Source organism: Cicer arietinum, chromosome 1 (genome assembly GCF_000331145.2).
Source record: "Cicer arietinum cultivar CDC Frontier isolate Library 1 chromosome 1, Cicar.CDCFrontier_v2.0, whole genome shotgun sequence".
In the NCBI taxonomy this organism is placed as follows: domain Eukaryota; kingdom Viridiplantae; phylum Streptophyta; class Magnoliopsida; order Fabales; family Fabaceae; genus Cicer; species Cicer arietinum.
Window position 1 is genome coordinate 6,837,413 of NC_021160.2, and position 22,016 is coordinate 6,859,428.

Genomic DNA, 22,016 nt, shown 5'->3' on the forward strand with positions numbered 1-22,016 from the left:
ACCTTAGTATCATGAAGAACTCAACCCATCTCTAGGAAAGCCATACAATATTGACTTGATGTTTAATAGAACCACCACCACGAAGATGAACCTCTCTAGTATGCATGTTATGATGCAGTAACACAAGCACATAACACTAATAATGCAAAGGGTGAACAAACCCATCCATATGTAGCTCTTTATTCCATGGGTTCCATAAAGTGTGACAAGTTGCCCTCATTATATAGATATTATCAGCAACATAAATCTTGAGGCCAACTTATACCAATGGTTGGATCTCAACTTAATCATTGATGTAAATTGTCTTCAGATTTATCTTACCGATAATATTTTTATATTGACAACAAACACAAATTGTTGATTCAGTAATTAATTAATGATAAAAATTATAACTATAATTATGTAATAAAATGATAAAATCAAAGATAGCTATTCACTGTCAGTATAAAATATTTTTATTTAAATAAAATGATTATATATATTGTTTATTAATTATAATTAGTTGATTTGAACTATCATTTTATATAACACTCGATTTTTTCACTTTACACTCTACTCATTTAAAAAAAATCTAAATCCATATTATTATAAGTTATTAATACACTTAAAATAATTTGCAATTAACCAAAAATATAATTTTTTATCATACCAGAAACATCAAAATTAAACTCTTCTGTATATTACTCTTATCATACTTCTTTTTTTTTTATAAAAAATGTCTCATCTTACTTTGATTATTTTAAGAAAGGAATGCAATGTCACATAAAAATGCTAAAAATACGTACATGGATAATAGATTAGATTACAGAATTTGACGGAAAAAAAAGAAAGAAAGAAAGAAAGATTAGATTATAGAATAATTAGATATTATAGATACATTGGTTGTGTTTAACATTTCTTTTTGTTTTGTGAAATTTTCATTACGAGTCCTCTAAATTTAATATATTAGAGCAGGGTCCAGAGATTGAAGAAGAAGAAGAAGAAGAGTAAAGGGAGTAAGCTCTGCAATTGGATCTACAACAAATCGAAGAGAACAAATGTTACGAACTCGCGATTCAAGACGCGAATCATAGATCTCGCTACTATCATCCATCACTCTTCGCATTTTTTTCCTTATTACAGTTAATCTCACTCTCAACAATGGACAAGTCAAGCGCTTTGGAGTATATCAACCAAATGTTCCCCAACGGTATTCCATTTCTTCAATTTCAATCTCAATTTCGAGCGATTTCAATTGATATTTGATTTCTCAAATTCGTTAAACTGTATACAGAAGCGTCACTATCCGGTGTCGAACCACTAATGCAAAAAATCCAGAATGAGATTCGCACTGTTGATGCTGGAATTTTAGCTGCAGTTCGTCAACAGGTATTAATTGATTTTGTAAAATTGATTTTAGTAAAAAATGAGTAGAATGTAAAATAGTTTGTGTGTGAATACATTGAAATAAAAATAAGTTGAACAATAAATTTGAGTGTCATGACACTGTTTGGAGTTAAAAATAATGTGTGTATTTGGTTTGCTGGTGACACAAATTGATTATGTAAAATTGATTCTGACTAAAGGGAGTTGAAAAAGTGAGTTGAATGGTTAAATTTGAGGCTAAAAATCAACACTAGAGGCAAAAGTTTTAAATTATAGCTTTAAGTTATAATCAAATATGGAGGCAAAATCAATTCTACGCCTCTAGAATCAATTTTGACACCTCCAAATGTGGAACCAAACCTGCACGTACAAACCCCCGCTTCAAGTTAAAATCAGTACTAGATGTAAAATCAATTATAATTGACATCACCAAACATATCAAAATCAATTGTGTCCGAAATTACTTTTGGCTCTCCCTACCATGAAACCAAACACAAACTTATTAACAATGCATGACTCTTTTTGTGTTTTCCGCTATTTGATTATGGCTTTGTTCCCTCTCTGATTTCAGAGTAATTCAGGAACTAAGGCTAAAGAAGATCTCGCTGCTGCTACACGTGCTGTTGAGGTGAATTAATTAGTTCTTTGCTTTTCCAAAATCAGCATCAGAGTGCCTTGTGTTTTTTTTATTTGAACCTGTCTGTTGTATTTGTGTTGTTTTATCTGTGTTTTTAAGCCTTTTGGTTCTGTAACGCAGGAACTTATGTATAAGATTAGAGAAATAAAAACTAAAGCTGTTCAGAGTGAAACTATGGTTCAAGAAATATGTCGGGATATTAAGAAATTGGACTTTGCAAAGAAACATATAACTACTACGATTACCGCACTTCATCGTCTCACAATGCTCGGTATGTCTTGTTTTTACCCCCTCCCTTAAACGAGTAAAAAACACATTTCTTTATTTAATAATGGTTTTTAAGCTTTCTAGTTTTATTGATTCAGAATTTGAACTTTATACTGGTTCAATAAATATGTTAGTTAACCTGAACAAGTGTAGTTCTTTAGAAAAACAAGTAGATATTTTGTAACTACTGAGTACTGCCATGCCAAGTAGAAAAACACGTTGGACAACTACCATGTGACGGTTTCAATTGTAATTATATTTTTGTATTTGAAAACATCAACTCTGAATAAACCATTACACTGTTTTCTGATGCAATTAGTTAAACTGAGCGAGTCTATTATAAATGTAAAATGGTACATCTATTCTATAAGTTTGTTTCATACTCGATAATTCTATAAGATGTCTATTATAAATGTAAAATGGTAGACATCTTTAAATCTTTTACGTAAACCAGCTTACCTATTATATGGCAGTCTCTGCGGTCGAACAGCTTCAAGTGATGGCTTCAAAACGTCAATACAAAGAGGCAGCTGCACAGCTGGAGGTAACTAATACTACTCTGTAATGAAATATAAGCAAAAAGGGTAACTGAAAAGTTGATGTATCTGATCTTAACTTTTAATTAGATACATCAACTTTTCAGCCACCAGTTTTGTTTATATTTCATTCCAGAGGGAGTATGTCTTTACAGTGTTGGGGTGTGTGTGTGTGTGTTAGAAAACAGATCTATTGTAATTTTGTAGGTGTGTGATGAAATGAGATTTATGATTATTGTCTTAGTTTTTAATGTATTTATCGTTTAGGGATCAGGGGTTGTAAGTATGGTTTGATTATGCTACTTATGATTAAGCTTTGTTGGTTAGAGCATAGCTTATAACCAATGTTTGTAATGTTAGTAATTTGCTGAGGGTGGGGATCGAACCCTTGGCCTACCTTATCATTCCACTCCTTAACTCTCCCACCTAGCCACCAAGCTAACTTTATATCCTGCATAGCTTATGACCATTAATAGGCAACCTGGTGCTATGAAGCGTTATGTGGTGGCCTTATTGTGCATTTGTAAAAGGTTGATTCAACAACTCAGACTTGTGGTCTTCTAGACATACAGTAGCAGCTCCAACTACTGTGCCACGACTTCTGTTTGGATCATAGCTTGTTACCAGTGGCATTAGAAATTCATTTTCTATTTCAGTTATGGTAACAAGGAATGATCCAAACATAGGTTCCTGTTTAAATAAAATCCTTGGCATAATAGTTGGAGTCACTACTGAAAATAGAAAATAAATTTCTAATGCCAATGGTAACAAGCTATGATCCAAATAGAAGCCTTGGCACGATAGTTGGAGTCGCTACTGTATGTCTTGAAGGCCACAAGTTTGAGTTGTGGAATCAAGCCTTGGCACTTCCTGTTTATTATGTGCTTTTGGATGTATGCCTCCTTTTTTCTTTTAGCTTTCAGTTAGGTTACTGTATTCCCATCTGGTGAGAGTGAGACATAGCTTGGTTGTTGTCATTGACTTGTTGCTGAATGAGTTATTATATAATATGGAGGTCTACTTCAGCTGTACTTGCTCCTCAGTAAATAATAATATTTTATGAACTCCTTAGTTTTCTTCTTTCTCACTTGAGAAAGTATGCCTCTTGTTTTTAATAAACTACTCTATAAAACAAAATGTGTTATTTTGTTTTTGCTTTATCTATTGGTTTATTTATACGGTAATTTGTATTTCAGGCAGTGAACCAGTTATGTAGCCACTTTGAGGCATATAGGGATATTCCAAAGATCATAGAACTGAGGGAGAAGTTTAAGAATATCAAGCAAATACTCAAGTCACATGTGTTTTCTGATTTTTCTAGGTATATTGTTACTATTTCCATCTGCTATGTTTGAAAATCTCCACGAGCACTGCAATGTCAATAAGATACACAATGTGCATTTAGATCGCTTGTCTGCATTTTCTTTTATGACGTGTAGTTCCAGTCACACATGTTTTCTGATTTTTTTAGGTATATTGTTACTATTTCCATCTGCTATGTTTGAAAATCTCCATGGGCACTGCAGTGTCTATAAGATACACAATGTGCATTTAGATCGCTTGTCTGCATTTTCTTTTATGACGTGCAGTTAACATCACTAGTTAAGGAAATGGTTTGGTTGTAAAGAGGTTATATGTAACTGGGTCTCAATTTCCTGTTTTTGTCTCAGCTTAGGTACTGGAAAGGAGACAGAAGAAACCAATTTGCTACAGCAGTTGTCGGATGCCTGCCTAGTTGTTGATGCATTAGAGCCTTCAGTAAAGGAAGAGTTGGTAAATAATTTTTGCAATCGGGAGCTTACTTCGTATGAGCAAATTTTTGAAGGAGCTGGTATGTTTACTTGATCTGTAATGTTAATTTTGTTTACTTTAGTCAGAGTTCTTGTCAACTGTCTGCAAATTTGACTCTGTTTTTTTTACATCTTATAGAACTAGCAAAGTTGGATAAAACTGAAAGAAGATATGCATGGATTAAGCGCCGAATGAGATCAAATGAAGAAATTTGGAAAATCTTTCCATCTTCGTGGCATGTTTCTTATCGGCTCTGTATCCTATTTTGCAAGAAAACGAGGTATAGTGTTAAAGTTGTTTCTATGAACTTTTTTAACATAATTTATGCGGTGTTGGATTTTTCATGCCTTACATCTATTATGAGAAGGCATGGACACAGTGAAACATGATTACGACTAGTTCGTTGTAAAACGACATTTTAATCTATCAAATGAATATTTACTGCTGCTTGAAAAGTTATTTACCACTAGTATCAATAGGCGGCATGGGGGAAGAAGCACTGCGCTTAGGAATCAACAACACGAGAAAACTTTGTAAAAAAAAATATTTCCTTGTTTTCCTTCTCTGTCTGATATTAATTTCCAACACGGAATTTAATTGACTCTCAAAATTTTGAGATGTTTTTGCTGTATACTTTTATATCTGCTTTTACAGAATGTGATGGAATTGAGCATTTTGCAGAACATGTACCAAACTTAGTTCAGGGTTGTTTTATACAAAAATATTATTGTGCTTATGTTATTTGTCTCTGTAGGAAACAACTTGAGGACATTCTTTCTAACCTAAAGGAAAAGCCAGATGTTGGGACCTTGTTGTTGGTAAGCCATCAAATGATTATGTACCGTATTGCTGTTATAATAATTATTTCACATGTTATACTTGAGAAACTGATTTGGGCCGAACTGAAAACCCTTATTTTTATGTGTTATTTCAAGTGTTTCATATGTTAATTTGTTGCAGGCTTTACAGCGAACTTTAGAGTTTGAGGATGAATTGGCCGAGAAATTTGGGGGAGGCACTCCAAACAGAGAGATTGGGAATGAGATTGAAGAAATAGGAAGAGGGGCTAATTCTAGCAGTAATGCTTCAGATATCCGAAAGAAGTATGAAAAAAAGCTTGCTGCACATCAAGGAAGTGAGAGTGAAGTATGTAAATGGATAACTGCTGTTGACAATACTTATTCATAAGGACTTTTGAATAATGCAATTTAAAATGACCACAATGTTTTTATTTTGCATCAATAGGGAAAAGATGGAAGCAAAGATTTGGCAGTTCCTGGAGCTGGGGTATGGTTTTATATGACTACTTTCTAATACATATAATTAACTTTATAGGTCAAGTGCATGTATTATTTACGTTTGTGGTCTCTGTGGTGCTGTCATAATGGCATAAATGCTTTTGGGAATATCCTTTTTGGTTTGTCTTCTGTGGTTTTTCTTGCATTTCTTGGTCACTTTTTTTAATAAGCTTCCTGGTCACTGTTATCTGGTGCAGCTCTTTATTCAATAATTCCAAGTTTGTCACACAAGTTTTATTTGCACAGAAAAACCCATAATGTGCTATATTAGGATATTACTTCTAGTTTAAATTTTCAAAACTTGTGTTGTAGTTATTTTCTCCTATTTTCCTTCTCAATTAAAACCCTGAAAATTTCTGCACTAATATTTTCTTGATTTCACAATTGCTGTTCTTTTGATTCTGAGTTTGATCTTATGTGTAAAATCATGTCAAATAGTTGTCTTTCATTTAGTTTACTAATTGTTTCATATTTACCAAAATGGAAAAGTGGGAAATGCAAAATGTACAAGTAATTTTTTTTTGATGAAAAATAAGTCAAGTGTGGTTGAAGAAAAAAAAAACTGGTCTCTTGGTATTTTCTCTACTGTTGGCTGTAAGTGTAACTATGGTTTTCTTAGAGGTGTTTTCATTTTATTTCTATTGGTTTGTTTCATAAAGACTGACCTAATAAACATATGGTTGTTTGTACAGTTCAACTTTCGTGGAATTGTTTCATCTTGCTTTGAACCTCATTTAACAGTATACGTAGAATTGGAAGAGAAAACACTAATGGAAAGTCTGGAGAAACTTGTCCAGGTAATTTGTGTTTCACCTTTCAGATATGTGCTCTATCATTTGCTTTTGGCTTCTTTTCCTTGATTAAAAGTTTCGTCCACTATAGGAGGAGACATGGGATATTGAGGAGGGAAGTCAGAGTAGTGTTTTATCTAGTAGCATGCAGGTCAGTCGGTATATCTTTTTACAGATTATGTTACAGAGCTGAGTATATTGTTTGATGTCTTATGAGACCTTCGTAGTTCTTATTGGTGGTATCTGATTAACTGTTGCAGAAGGGTAATGTGTTTAGATAGCTTAAGTCTTTTTCCCTCCTTTCTTATGATCAGTTTTGTTAAGCATTATGTTTATTTGGTTGTCTTTTGTCATGCTACATAGTTGTTTCTCATAATCAAGAGAAGCTTGAAGAGATGCAGTGCTTTGACGAAGAGCCAGACACTATTTAATTTGTTCAAGGTAAACTCTTGAACTATTTAATATTTCTATGTATAAAAAGTGATCAAGGACATAAATTTTCTAACTTTATTTTCCTTTTTTTAATTTTCATATTTTTGTTGGTTATTTTGAACCGTTTCCAAATCTGTGGGTGATTGCTCTTAATGTATCTTAAAATCAAACTGATGTTTCTTGCGCACAAAGGGAAATGAGTTCTGATTGCAATTTACAATGCATATACTTGAACATTATGTACTCCAGCTTCATGCAGTTTATAACTCCATTCCATTTCAATCTTAGGTTTTCCAAAGAATTCTTAAAGCATATGCTACAAAACTCTTTGCAAGACTCCCAAAGGGGGGCACGGGAATTGTTGCTGCAGCCACAGGCATGGATGGACATATAAAGGTATGTTGAAAGGAATTGATTTTTTTTCATTAGATGGACAGACAAAGTTACATGTTCATGCTATCAAACAACTTTTTTTTCTCAAACAAAATTAATCTTTGGTTATGTTGAACAGACATCTGATAGGGATGAAAGAGTGATTTGTTACATTGTCAATTCGGCCGAATATTGCCATAAAACGGTTAGTTTCTTTTACATTCTTCATCCAGTAGATAACGAGAAAATGCCAGGTTTAATAAATACTAACTTAGTGTTATCCTAGACAGGCTGGTGAACTGGCTGAAAGTGTTTCTAAAATAATTGATCATCAATTTGTAGATGGGGTGGACATGTCAGAAGTGCAGGTAAATGTGTCTTCTTGTTAAATAATTCAGTTTTTATGATCTCATTCTAACAGCGCTGTGCAATTATGCAGGATGAATTTTCAGCCGTTATAACAAAATCATTGGTAACCTTAGTGCATGGCCTGGAAACCAAATTTGACACTGAAATGGCGGCAATGACACGCGTTCCTTGGGGTACCCTTGACAGCGTTGGTGATCAATCAGAGTAAGTTGAATTCCCTTATAAATTTAACTAATGGTTTTTATTTCTTACAAAGTTCCTTAGTTTAATTGTAATGTTTTCTTTGCAGGTACGTCAATGCCATAAATTTGTTTCTGACCACTAGCATTCCTACACTTGGAAGTCTTCTTTCACCTGTCTACTTTCAGTTCTTTTTGGATAAGGTGATTTGCCTACACTTGAATAATTTAGAATGAAAATGCTTGTATTACACGACAGAACTTTACAGATTCATATTCAAGAGAGAATCTCCCAAAATATGGAAAATAGGAAACTACCTGGACTCTTTAAGGAAACCATATCAAAGGTAATAAAGAGAATAATAGTTTGTTATGATTATAGTCAACACTCCCTCAAGTTGGAGCATCTCTATCATATGCATCCAACTTGTTACCTATATAATCGATTCAAGATCCCCGTAGCGATTTAGTGAAGATATTGGTCACCTTATTATTGGAGCTCACTGAAGAACTTTTAGTGATGCCTGAAAGGATCTCCTCTCGGATAAAATGTTGATTGACTTCTATGTGTTTAGGCCTCTCATAAAATATGGGGTTTAAACAAAGTTTCAATGCTTTGGTTATCACAAACTAGCTCCTTAGGACCTATTTCACAAAACTTCAATTCTTGGAGCATTTCAACCACGTAAGTTCACTAGTAGTGTGGGTGATAGTACAATAATACTCTGCTAGAGAAAAGGTATCATTGTAGTCTAGACTATAAATTGTAGTGTACCCTTTGGCCATCAATTGAGCGTTCAAACAATTTGTGTATGATTGTTCAAGAGGAAGTGGAATAAGGGTCCATGTATGATTGGACTTCAAAGCACTCACATCTCGCCAATTATTGTCCGTTGCCATCCTGGACGAGATAATACTTCCCAAACAGTCTTAGGAATAGTGACAGAGGATATTGTAGAAATAAAGGCATAATAGAAAGTAGACAATCACGAGACTATTATTTCATATTCATCTTCAACAATTTCTATGGCATGAGATTATTTGCTTACTCAATAGAAAGTGTCTTTGAATTGTTATCTATTACTTTTAATGAATTGGTGTGTTTCAGGCTTCTGGCTCAAGTGTAGTCAATTTTCACTTATGCTGGATTTTCCCATCACTTCTGTTTATGAATATTATCTGAATTTCATGCTTGATATATCTCCTAGTAGTTCATCAATTTATTCATCTCAAATAATTTGTATGGTACTCTCATTATCTGCAGCTTGCATCTTCTCTGGGACCGCGCTTTTACTCTAACATTTTCAAATGCAAGCAAATATCAGAAACTGGAGCTCAACAGGTACTGACTGATTTTTTTTGTTAAATTCCTTTTCGTTACATCAAGAGTAAAGTCAAAATAAACCTTTGATGGTTTTATACCAGCAAAGATGATTTTTGTTTTTGATGGACAGCAAAATTTGATTAGAGATGAAAGAGGGAAAGATTGAGATATCCTCCAAAATTCAAAAGACGAAAAGAAATTTAAAAAATAATAAGAAAGAAAAAAGATTGAAGCAAGGCTGGCTGGTTGTTTTGATACCCTTATCAGATCCTTACCAAGAGCCTTTGTCTGAATTAAGATGGTTATAGCTTGAGAAATATCTATCAGGCTTCTATATTCAATCTTTCAAAATTGAAAATTTTCACTCTTTTTCTTGTATTGTAGTTTGATAAAATACATAACAGACATTCTTTCTCATCCATGCCAGATGATTTTAGACTTTGAGCCATAATGTTCTACCCCGTCTTTGTTTTAGGGGATAATGGATGCCCTATAATCTAGAACTACCCAATAGTGCTCCTCTTGGCTGGTACTCCTGTGTTAAGCCCAAGTGCTTCTCCAACTACCCGATCCCGGATTAAAGGAGAGGGTTGTGTTAGACAGGCGAAAGCCAGCATAAAACTTGTCGAAACACTAAAAAATAGCTAACCCTATTTAGTGGGATAAGACTTGGTTATTGTCGTAAAGGAAATATCAATCATCAATTATTTTAATGTATGAATTACACAAGGCTCCTAAAGGGTAAATGTTATTATGTTACCCGCAGATAATAAAGATCTTAGATTAATCATAACTAGATAAATGATCTAAATAAAATATAAGTTTCCTTAAACTAGGTATCTTGTCAAAGATAAAATCCCTCCACAAAATGAGGAAATATATCAAAATCGTAAATATCATGAAATCCATATATTAAAAATAATGCAAAGAAATCATAATATATTCTGCAACAGTGCAACCTCTTCCCCCTTGGGAAGAACTCACCTCTGTAGAATTAAACATATTGTATTCGTCCATAGCTTTAACAAGAATAATAATGTTTCTCCTAATCCTAAATCGACGGTGGAACAAAAAACCTTGGAAGTTAGTGAAAGGCTTGTTGGGGGGGGTCCTATTATTTGAGGCGTATGGGTTGATTTTGCTTGTTTCAAAGTGCACTGCACTACAAACTAAACGGCACTAAAGCCCTAATCTACCTCATCAACCACCCCAACGAAATTAAGTAATTCCATATCAAGTTCGGATCCGTGGAACTACCAAGGAAGTATTGGGCTTTACTGCGCCAATAGCCATTCTCTACTAGATACATCATACAGAAACCGGGCAGTAGATCGGTGTGCAAACATATCTTCTCGGACAGAGGGACTAAAAAGACTTCTACAGGCTTTCTTTTGTCTTTACCTATTGTTAGAATATTAGAAAATATTTTATAATATCTATTATATTATATTATATTAGAGTATCTTGAATTATTTTCTATAATTAATTTATAATCATAGAGATATATTAGAATATCTCTCATTATTATTATTATTATTATTATTATTATTATTATTATTATTATTATTATTTGTTCCTTATTTAGGATTGAGTCTATGTTTCTCTATAAATAGATATTAGTATTGAGTCTTTCGTAATCAAGTTAGCATAAAACTATTATAAATAATATTCAAACTCTTATTATTTTCTCTTCTCATTTTCGCTAAAATCCCACAACTTCAACATGGTATCAGATCCTATTTCAATCCTCCTTGAACAATCTTGCCGTTGTTCCGCTTCGGAGTTCCCAACAGTTAGGGAATATAATCACTCTTTTTCAACGTGATCATTCCTTTTCCAAACCACTGTCGTGACACATTCCGACACCGATTTCACTCGTTTTCTATTCAATTCGCTACTGTTGTCGTCACCGCCACAGTTTTCGACAACTTTTTCGGCAAACGACCACTTCATCAGCTCAGCCTCTTCCAGATCGGCCCACACCGCACGCGCCCACACGCGTCTCACCGTCCACCACGCGTCAGATCCACGCGCCGCCTCTCTTCACCGCGCGTGATGGCGCGTCCGACAACCGTTTAAGACAACCTTTTTCATTGAACTCGTCTCGGCCTCCTGATTCTGAATTTTCCCTCATTCTAGTTTCGGACTACGGTTATACTCGCTACAACACACACAACTTCAACATGGTGGCGCGTCTGGTAGCTGTAAACCTTTGACTTCGCTCCTTCAACACTTCACTAAGCGTTTCTATTCATCTGCATCCACCGCCGCTGCTCGTTTCTGTTCGTATTCATCCACCGCCGCTTCCGCCATGGTTGTTCAAGCAAAGGATGAACCCTACCTAGCCACCACAATCCCTAATCACGTCCATATCTTCGAATCGATTCAGGAGAAGCAGCAGATTCACCGACTTTCACTATCTCGGATCCAATTAAGGTAACACTTCCTGATGGAAACGTGAAGGAAGGAAAGAAATGGCAAACTACTCATTTGGACGTTGCTCGTGAAATCTCAAAGAATTTGGCCAATAATGCTCTTATTGCTAAGGTTAATGGTGTTTTTTGGGATATGACTCGTTCTCTTGAACAGGATTTTCAACTTTAGATCTTTAGGTTTGATGATGATGAAGGACGTGACACGTTTTGGCATTCTAGTGCTCACATTCTTGGTCAGTCACTTGAGACAGAGTATGGATGCAAGCTTTGCATTGGGCCGTGTACTACAAGAGGAAAGGGATTCTATTATGATGCTTTTTATGGTGACTTAGGATTGCTTGATGATCACTTTAAACAAATTGAGGCTGGGGCATTGAAGGCTGTTGCGGAAAAACAACCCTTTGAGCAGTTTGTGATAATTCTCGCTGAAGCGAGGGAGTGTGCTACTGGTATGGCGAGGAAGATGCCACAGTTTACTAGCAGGTTGTTTGCGATTCTTATGAAAATGCTTTTGTATATTGAGGATGGTCCAGCTTAGCACACTGCAAATACTGAGGATGAAGATGCTGGTGAAACTAGCAATTATAGTGTTGGACAGGAATGTTTAGACAGGTTATCTATATCTTTGGAGGAAATACGATTGTGCCTGTTGCTTCTGAACAATTACCTGCATATTTGGCTGCACCTGAGTGGCAAAAACGTCATGCTGCACTGATTGCACGTGCTCAGATAGCTGAAGGATGCTCAAAGGTCATGATATAAAATTTGGAGCAAGTGGTGGCTATGGTATTGAATTCATTTCCTGATCAACATCCTCGTGTAAAGTGGGCAGCTATTAATGCAATTGGGCAACTGTGTAGTGATTTGGGTCCAGATTTGCAAGTTCAATATCATCAGGAGGTGTTTGTTGCCAGCCCTAGCTGCTGCGATGGATGATTTTCAGAACCTTCGTGTAGAGGTTCATGCTGCTTCAGCTGTGCTCAACTTCAGTGAGAATTGCACACCTGATATTTTAACCCCATACTTGGATGGAATAGTTAGCAAACTGCTTGTACTTCTTCAGAATGGTAAACAAATGGTGCAAGAGGGAGCTTTAACTGCTTTGGCATCAGTTGCTGATTCATCTCAGGAACACTTTCAGAAATACTATGATGCTGTCATAACTGATAAGTCCACTTGTAGATGAGGTCAAAGGTATCTGGTCCGACAACCATTTACGACGCGACCTTTCTCGGTTTGTCTTGCCTCACGGTTCCAGATCTGCCCTTACTTTCCAATTTTGATCAACGAAAATATGCTTCCTTGTTCAAACAACCGTTATCTCTCCTGTTTTGGACGCATTTTCTCACTCCGCTGATCGATCATGTTTTCATTTCGTTAGAGTTGAGCTACTTCTTCTTCGGTGTTTGTCATGCAATTTAGTTCTTACTAATAGATTATAACAATGGCCTCTATTCCCACCGATGATCATTCTGGTGGGGCCCCTTTTCCTACATATGAATCATAATAGTGATGACTTCTTCTTCCTTTGATGGTTATTCTGACGATATCTTTTATTTTCATGACTCACTTTATCTTGGCAATTTGTCCTAAATGTACCGGTCTTGCCTTTTTCTCCCTAAAGCGCCCCTCTCCCTTCTTGAAGCACATTCAAGTTTAAATATTGACTCTCCGATATTATTGGTTTGAAATTTCCAAATGTAGTTTTTTAGAAGAACAAAGCTGGCTTTGTTCAATTGCTTTCCATGAATTTCTCTTAGACTGATGATCAATCAGGCTATCTGGTTAGGCTATATTTGTAGCAATTCTCTCCGACTTCACATGCATCCCAGAGTTGCCTTTCTATCTTTTTTTATTATTTTGTGGAGCAAAATATTATTTTCTTTTAACAAGCTAAAGCTTTTAGCTTGAGGGGGAGTGTTAGAATATTAGAAAATATCTTATAATATCTATTATATTATATTAGAGTATCTTAAATTGTTTCCTATGATCAATTTATAATCATAGAGATATCTTATAATATCTCTCATTATTATTATGATTTGTTCCTTATTTAGGATTGAGTCTATGTTTCTCTATAAATAGAGATTAGTATTAAGTCTTTCCTAATCAAGTTAACATAAAGCTATTATCAATAATATTCAAACTCTTATTATTTTTTCTCTTCCTTTTTTCTAAGATCCCACAACTTCAACACCTATATACATGGTGGCAATTGAAATAGTGAACCGCATAACAAACCAAGAGACATCTCTTGGCAAGATACTTCTCTGGTTAATCCTAGAATGATCATCTGTGGCGTAAGGCTCCATGGACTCTACTTTTAGAACTCTTTGAACAAGAGAAATATCAGTTATCAATTATGCACAAGTCTTAATAAATTAGTGAGTAAATGGCATTTGTAACCCAAAGATAATAAGACTCCTTAATAAATAAAATTTTTAGATGAATCGTAGTTAGAATACACAGCCTTAATAAAATATAAGTTTTCTTAAACTATATATCTTGTGAAGAACAAAATCCTTAAAAATAAGGGATGATATCAATGTCGTAATCAAAGTCCATAAATTAAAAACAATATAAATAATTCTTATCTATTCTGTTTCACCACTGCAATGAAATATTTGACATTGTAATTTGTAAGAACTAACAAGTGTCCTTCCCCTACTGTGTTTGAGACTGATTCACTTCGTTTTTTAATTACACTGTATTTTCAACATCTCGCTGAAACATGTTTTCTATTTTATTTTTTATAATATATTTGTTTTCTTAGGAACTCCTTGGATCTCTATTTATGATGTACTGTGATGTTGATAAAACAGTAAAATGTTTTCTGCAGATGCTATTGGATACACAAGCTGTCAAAACAATCCTTCTTGAAATTCCTTCTCTCGGTAGACAGGTAATCTAGCATATTTAAATCTAATTTGCAGCCGTAGTTACTACTTCTTATCTTAAATACAACTTGATAACACCCTTGTCCTTGCTGCTAGAATTATCAGTATCACATCAAACTTGTGTTGTTCTGTTCTTTCTCTTGGAGTTTGTATCTACTATACAGTGATTCCTATCTAGTCTCTACATTTCAAGTATTTTTGGGGAATTTTGCTGTCCAAATGCTTCTTTTACCGGAAACATTTAAATATTTTCCAATTTTAGTTTTGAGATGAAACTATTTACTGTTAACAAAGTTATATAGAAAAAATACACACTTATCTGGACTAGAAATTGATATTTTATGATCAAACCAAGCTGAATCAGAAATGAAACAAGTTTTCAGGTTATCCATTCCAAGTTATATTAAATTTATCATACTAAAATGATCTCCTTTACATGCCCACATCGATGCACAGATATCAATAAGTAAAAACTATTTCTACTTAAATTTGCATTCAGTTCATGAAAACAGAAGGTGGAATAGTGAGAAAATGTTTTGTTGCCTGCCTCTAAGTTACCTGAAAATTGAGAAAGAAACAAAAATGGACTATCTGGATCAACCAGTTAATCTATCTTGCATATACATTGCACTACATCGACTAAAGATCTCCTTCCGGTGATCAATAATTCTTAGGAACTCGGCCTTGCCAAATAAATCTTTAAAATAACATGCTTCTCTTTGCATATCTAATTGTAATGTGGCTTATCTCATTACACTGACTGCTTGTTCTATGTGACAGACATCAAGTGCTGCAAGTTATTCCAAGTTTGTAAGCCGTGAGATGAGCAAAGCCGAGGCCCTTTTGAAGGTTTTCTGTACATTTAGTTATGCAAAATTATTTTAAAATAATTTAGAATATTAGGATTAGATTACTTTTGAGGTTGAAACATCTTAAATTAATATCTTACGATAGGAGGTTTCTGAAAAACAATTGTCCCAAAAATTTAATCATAACCAAACATGTATTTAGTTCCTTCTGATGCAAGTTTGTGTGAATGTCTATGGTTAGGTTATACTATCTCCAGTTGATTCTGTAGCAGATACTTACCGTGCACTACTACCAGAGGGTACACCCATGGAATTTCAGCGGATATTGGAGCTTAAGGTTATAATTAGCTATTTCTTACCAGTTCTTTCCATCGAATTCTCTAGTATGTGGGTTGCTTATTGCATTATTTCTTTTATTCTGTGGGACCTCTGATCATTGAAATAAAATCTGACAGCTCATTTATAGGATATAGAATAAGTTTTTATCGAGAGGTTAATGAGTAAATAAAATTACTATGCATTCATTACCAATTTGGTTTATTAGTTCTAACTGAACTGTCGCAAGCACACGGGAGTCGGGACACGCTGTTAAGAAAGGAGTAATGTGGTACTGCAAACACAAGGAGCATAACACATTCAAGAATCACTTTATGAAAATTAGTAAATTCTTAACAAATTTGTTATTCTGTCACTAAATACTGCTGTTCACGGGTCACTAGTTTAATAGCACATTATTACATCTATAATTAATTAAAAGGTTTAAAGAAATTAAAATCCGACAGAAGATGATGTATAAAATAATTGAACACGAATGCGAATAAGAACTTAAAAATGCTATTTGTATTTTAATTATGGCTGCTGTCATAATGCTATTTATTTATGGGTTTTCATATTCAAATCCAATTGAGTGCATGGTATAAAAGTTATTATGCACTTATGCTTCATGTTGGGGTGACCCATTCCTTGTGTTTTCAGGGTCTTAAAAAAGCTGATCAACAAAGCATACTCGATGACTTCAACAAACAAGGGCCTGGAATTAAGCAAACTCAGATTACACCTACAATTGCGCCAGCTCCTCCAGTAGCTCCTGTAGTACCTAATCCCACCGCTGTTGGACTTGTAGCTTCACGGGAGGATGTTCTAACGAGGGCCGCTGCACTTGGACGAGGAGCTGCCACCACAGGGTTCAAGCGGTTCCTAGCATTAACTGAAGCTGCAAAAGACAGGAAGGATGGGCCTTTCCGGAAACTCTTTAATCCATAATGAAGAGAGTAATACAACCCAATTTTTTTTGCCAGCTTGTAATTTTTTGTTGATGTAGTTGTCTGTTTCTTTTTGCTTTTCTTCTCCTTGATTCTTTATGTAAGTTTAATATCATGTTCATCTGTAATTCACCCAATCAAATGAAAGCTGATTTTGCAATTATTTTTTTTACAAATTTGCATAATTCTTTCTCGACCAAACCTTCAATTTAGTCCTTTTAAGTATCACCCTCTCTTATTATTTAATTCCTAAAATATACTAGTATACAAATGGTTAGTCTTTAATGATTTGTCAATCCTATGATGTCAGTCCTTGTTATTATTATAGGTAAAGTTAACGTTAGTATAACCTTCTAGATAATGGGAAGACGGTCTAATTTGGTAAGTGTCGTCTTGTTGGGTAGTAGAATGAGAATATGCAGATGTATTGCCCTTGCACCTGTTTTTCTTGTATTCTGCTTTCTACGCGCCTTTGAATATGTATAAAAAATGAGCGCGCGTCTAGAACGTGTATGCTCTCTCTTGCTTTTGTACCCGAATTAATAATTTGGGATGAAAAAGAAATATATATATATATAATTTCCAATTTTAACTCCTCGTCAACTAATATATATAAAATGGATGCAGTAGTATTTGTATCTATTAGTAAATTAATAAAATTATTATATTTATAATGTATTTTGTTTATTAATTTATTAATATTATTCATAATAAATTTTATGATATATTTTGTTTATTTTAATATTGTCCCAACAAAAGAAGAATAAATTTCTAATAATTGCAAAAAATGAATATCTTTCTACATAAATAGTTTTTTACTTAAAAAAAATGATATCCAATGCATGTTTGTTAATGTCCTTACATATTTAAAAACTATCTAAATCCTCATAGATATAATATTTTGAATGAGCTTTAAGACTAAATTATATTCGCGGTCCCTTAACTTAATTTTAAGTAACGTTTTAGTCTTTTATATATATTTTTTTCGAGTTAGTCCTTTATTTTAGTTTTAAGTGACAATTTGATATTTTATGTTTTAAAATGTGAACAATGTTGTCCTTCTTTTTACAAAAATTCAAAAAAAATCATCAAATTTTTCGAATAAAACCCATAAAATTCATTATCATCTTCAATAAAATATCAATTTAATCAAATTTATAACTTAAATCTTGAAATACACTCATATATTCATTCTTTATTTGATGTTGTTGGAGATAAAAATATGAGTGTATTTGAGTTATGGATTTGATAAAATTTGCATTATATTGAAGATGATTATTAATTTTATGGGTTTTGATTGAAAAGTTTGATGATTTTTTTTTTGAATTTTTGTATAAAAAAGGATAACATTGTTGAAATTTTAAAACATAAAATATCAAATTGTCACTTAAAATTAAAATAAAGGTCCAACTCGAGAAAAAAAAAAAGAAGATAAAAAACTAAAATTAAGTTAAGGGACCACATATGTAATTTAGTCTATATTTTATTATGTAGAATTAAATTATTTATCGAGTTTTCTACTTGTCATTTCTCATCTATACCTCCCACTCTTATTACACTTAAAAAAGGCTCTTTTTATTTTTTTAAGTATAAAGAAAAAGTTGATTTTTTTTTCTTTTTCACTCACATTCGAAATTTTAGCAAAAATTATTTAAAAAAATTTAAATTTTTAAAACTTTGGTTGATTATAGAATTTTCGAAATACAAAAGTTTGAATTAATTTATAACTTTTTGAGATACAATTTATTGTTTCTATACAATACTTTTGAAGCTTTCACATTTAACAAAAGTTTTGAAATGCAAAATTATGGAAGTTTCAAAATTTAAAAATATGGATTTTTTTGAAAGTTCTCAAAACCAAATTTTTGAAACGTAATTTTATATTTCAAAACTTTTGTAAGTTTAAAAAATTTAGAATTTTACTCAAATTTTTTAAATGTAAATTTTGTTTCAAAATAGTTACATTATCTTTTTAGAATTTCGTATTTCAAAAATAGTAATTAATTTTTCTATTTTGAAAGTTTTATATTGTTTGAAATTTTCGAATTTGTTTTGAAAAACTGTAAATTATGGTTCCAATATTTCAAATCAATAAAAAAAATAAAATCAAAAGTTTGAATTAATTAAAAAAATTGAAGTCACTTTTAACAAAAGTTTCAAAACTTTTAAAAATTCGAAACATGGATTTTTCGAAAGGTTTTACAAATTTTGAAACTTTCGAAGAAAATGAAAGTTTCGAAAATTTAGAGTTCTACTCAAATTTTTTGAATGTAAATTTTGTTTTAAAATAATTACATTATTTTTTTGAAATTTCTTATTTCAAAAATTTCCTATTTTATATATAGTAAAAGAGGTAAAATAATTTATTTAAGTGTATTGGAGGTGGGAGATATAGGTGAGGGTGGCAAATATAAAAATTTTAAGTTGAATTTATTTCGAGTTCGAACTGAGACCTTGCAGTTGTATAGATTATTTATTATAGTATTTATCAACTCTTCTAAAATAAAAAATAATTTATTATTTTAATTAATAAATGTCAATGTGATATTATTTGACCAATAACGCGTAAATAGTTAAAGTGATAAGCGACTTGGTGGTTTTGAGAAAGAACATAACTGATTTTGAGGAAAAACATAAAGGCAGAGGTGAAAATAAATGAAGCCAATCGTTATAAATCTATGATGTAAGATACAGTAAATACAATATTTTTTTAGATAGATAAGATTAAATTCTTTAAAAATTTATTTAGTTTTAACTAAAAAAAAACAATCTATTTAATTAAAAAAAAAGTCATATCACATACCACCTCTACATAAAAGTTAGAGTGACAAAGAATTGAACTTTCTATTAACAAAACAACAAGCTGGACAATATCGACATTTGTCATTTGAACTAAAACTTAAAAGATAGTACAAGTTCACATTTACTATTTCAAAAAGTAAAGATGAATAATTAAAATAAATTAATTGTATCTTGTATCGAATCTGAAATGAATTGACTAACTAATTGTTACACGAGACATTGTCTTGACTACTAAGTGAAAATTATAAACATCTTTTATGGTCTTAATAGGGTGAGAGACAAGATAGAATAACTAAATTATATTTTATTTCAATCTAATCTAATGTTTGTATGACAATATGATATGATAAGTGATATAAAATTTGTATATTTTTTTGTTAATATAATAATTTTTTAGAAAATATAGAACATAATAATAATTAATATTGTTTTACTAGAAAAACGACATCTCTTCATTTAAATTGATAGAAATTAACAATATAATTCAATGGTCGCTAAAATAAAAAAGAATCAATTTACGAACATATTTACAAAACCAAAGTTAAAAACATATAATAGTAAAATATCTGAAGTAGCAATGTCAATTTATAAGGAATGGTATTTGAATTGTAAACTCACATATTTAAAATATTATGTTAAAAACTTCAGAAAATAACTCAAGAATGATCTTGGTTATGAAAACATAAAACGGAGAACCATATTGATTAGTTAAAATCACAATTTAGTTTATCTATTTAACTTTATAATCAAAATGATTGAAAGTAAATAGAGATAAGGAAGAAATGTCACACAAAGATATATCTTAGTTCATCCAACTCGGACTACGTCCATTCCTCACAACTGTGAGAATTTTCACTAAGTGTTCAAACGGAGAACGTTATTGGTTTTACATAATTTTTGTTACGATCAACCTTGATCTGTAACAATTCCTTTTCACCCAAAAAGGATTCAATCAAGTCACCTATCAATCTTGAGAGGATTTTAAAATTCACCTTTTAACCATAAAAGGATTTTTACAACATACTCAAACTATAAACAACCCTTATAGTTTTGAGTTTACGAACTAATGATTTAGAGAGATTTGATTAAATTTGATTATGCTCAACTCGTGTTTGAGAATAGATTATTGATAAAAGAACTCAGTAATACGATCTGGATATATGATAATGAATTCAGAACCGGTTCTTTTGCAAATGAGAAGCTTTCGAGTATGTAAGTGCATGTGATTGATGAATTTTCTTAGCACTTGAAGTTTTGTATTTTCCTTGAGCTTGAGGTTCCTTTTATTGACTTCAAGGATGTTTAATGATAGTCAAAAAGAGCCGTTGGAAGTGCTCTCTCAGTCTTTGGCCAAATACCATATTTTATGATTAAAAAATGTTAAAGTCTTTGAACACTTTTGAGTTCTATTTGACAGGTATGAATTTCTTCATTCTTGGACAACTATTATCTTGTTTAATGATCCTTTAATCATTAAATATATGATTGATGAAACCAGTTCAATATAGTGTTTTGATTCGCACAAAACGGGCAGAAAAATGATGATATCAGGCTGGAGAATAATGTAACAAAGCTGGAGAATGATGTTCAGTAAGCTGAAGAATGTTCGTATCATTCTGGACTGATGACATCATACTTGGAGATTGATTGTTGATTATTCTGGAGATAGTTGTTTATCATTCTGGAGAAATATGTTTGCTACTGAAAATCATGTGTAATATGTTGGAGAATGTTTATCAGCATGGAGGCTGATGTTACACTGTTGGAGAATGATTTTTTGACACTTTTGCTTTGAGTTATGCATTTAATCATTGTGAGTGATTCTTTTACCTATATGAGAGTTGTACATTCCTAGTATATGAACTGGAAACTCATTCATGATTTACAAGAGCTTTCCTTGTATTAAAAAACTGATGAGATCTTGCTTGTTGAAAATGACAGAAACGTGGAGAACGTTCTTGATTTTCCAAATTAAGTCAAGAACGTTCTTGGTTCAGTTTTGTTCATTTTTTAGACCTTTTTTTGAATTTATTTTTCTTGCATTTGCGTATATCCAAATAATAATTAACACTTGTATTTATAAATTTAGGTAAATTATTTGGTACCACTAAGAAAAGTTGGGAATTTGTTTTACCATAATTCCATATTTATACTCTTACCCCCACAATTTAATAAATAAATAAATAAACAAATTTTTTCTTTTTTTAAAAAAAATATCAAACTTCATGTTTTGTGGTGAAGATTTGTGTTTTAGAAAAATGTAAACAAATGTGTTCGAATTTTTTTTTTTTAAATTGTGGTGTATGTTGAGTTTTTTTAAAATATTTTTATTTTAGAAAATTTGAAAAAAAAATTTCAAAATACAATTTTCGAAATATAATTGTATATTGAAATTTTTTTTTTTAAATTTTTTTTCAGAATAAATTTAAATTTTCTCAGACAAATTTGTA

The 22,016-nt window shown here is 32.3% G+C and overlaps 1 protein-coding gene and 1 pseudogene across 1 annotated transcript; both read left to right on the top strand.

Moving 5' to 3' along the window:
• Positions 1 to 784: 784 nt before the first annotated feature.
• Positions 785 to 16,949, top strand: LOC101509440 (vacuolar protein sorting-associated protein 53 A). Its single transcript, XM_004486353.4, has 24 exons — positions 785 to 1,189; positions 1,274 to 1,368; positions 1,937 to 1,993; positions 2,123 to 2,273; positions 2,743 to 2,813; positions 4,002 to 4,126; positions 4,476 to 4,636; positions 4,735 to 4,876; positions 5,351 to 5,414; positions 5,557 to 5,742; positions 5,842 to 5,883; positions 6,587 to 6,691; positions 6,777 to 6,836; positions 7,049 to 7,126; positions 7,406 to 7,513; positions 7,629 to 7,694; positions 7,780 to 7,857; positions 7,929 to 8,062; positions 8,148 to 8,241; positions 9,302 to 9,379; positions 14,636 to 14,698; positions 15,474 to 15,542; positions 15,744 to 15,839; positions 16,478 to 16,949. Exons 1-24 carry the CDS (start codon positions 1,141 to 1,143, stop codon positions 16,763 to 16,765), a joined length of 2,460 nt encoding a protein of 819 aa, XP_004486410.1. The 5' UTR covers positions 785 to 1,140; the 3' UTR covers positions 16,766 to 16,949.
• On the top strand, positions 10,954 to 14,626 carry LOC113784910 (threonine--tRNA ligase, mitochondrial 1-like; annotated as a pseudogene).
• Positions 16,950 to 22,016: the final 5,067 nt, after the last annotated feature.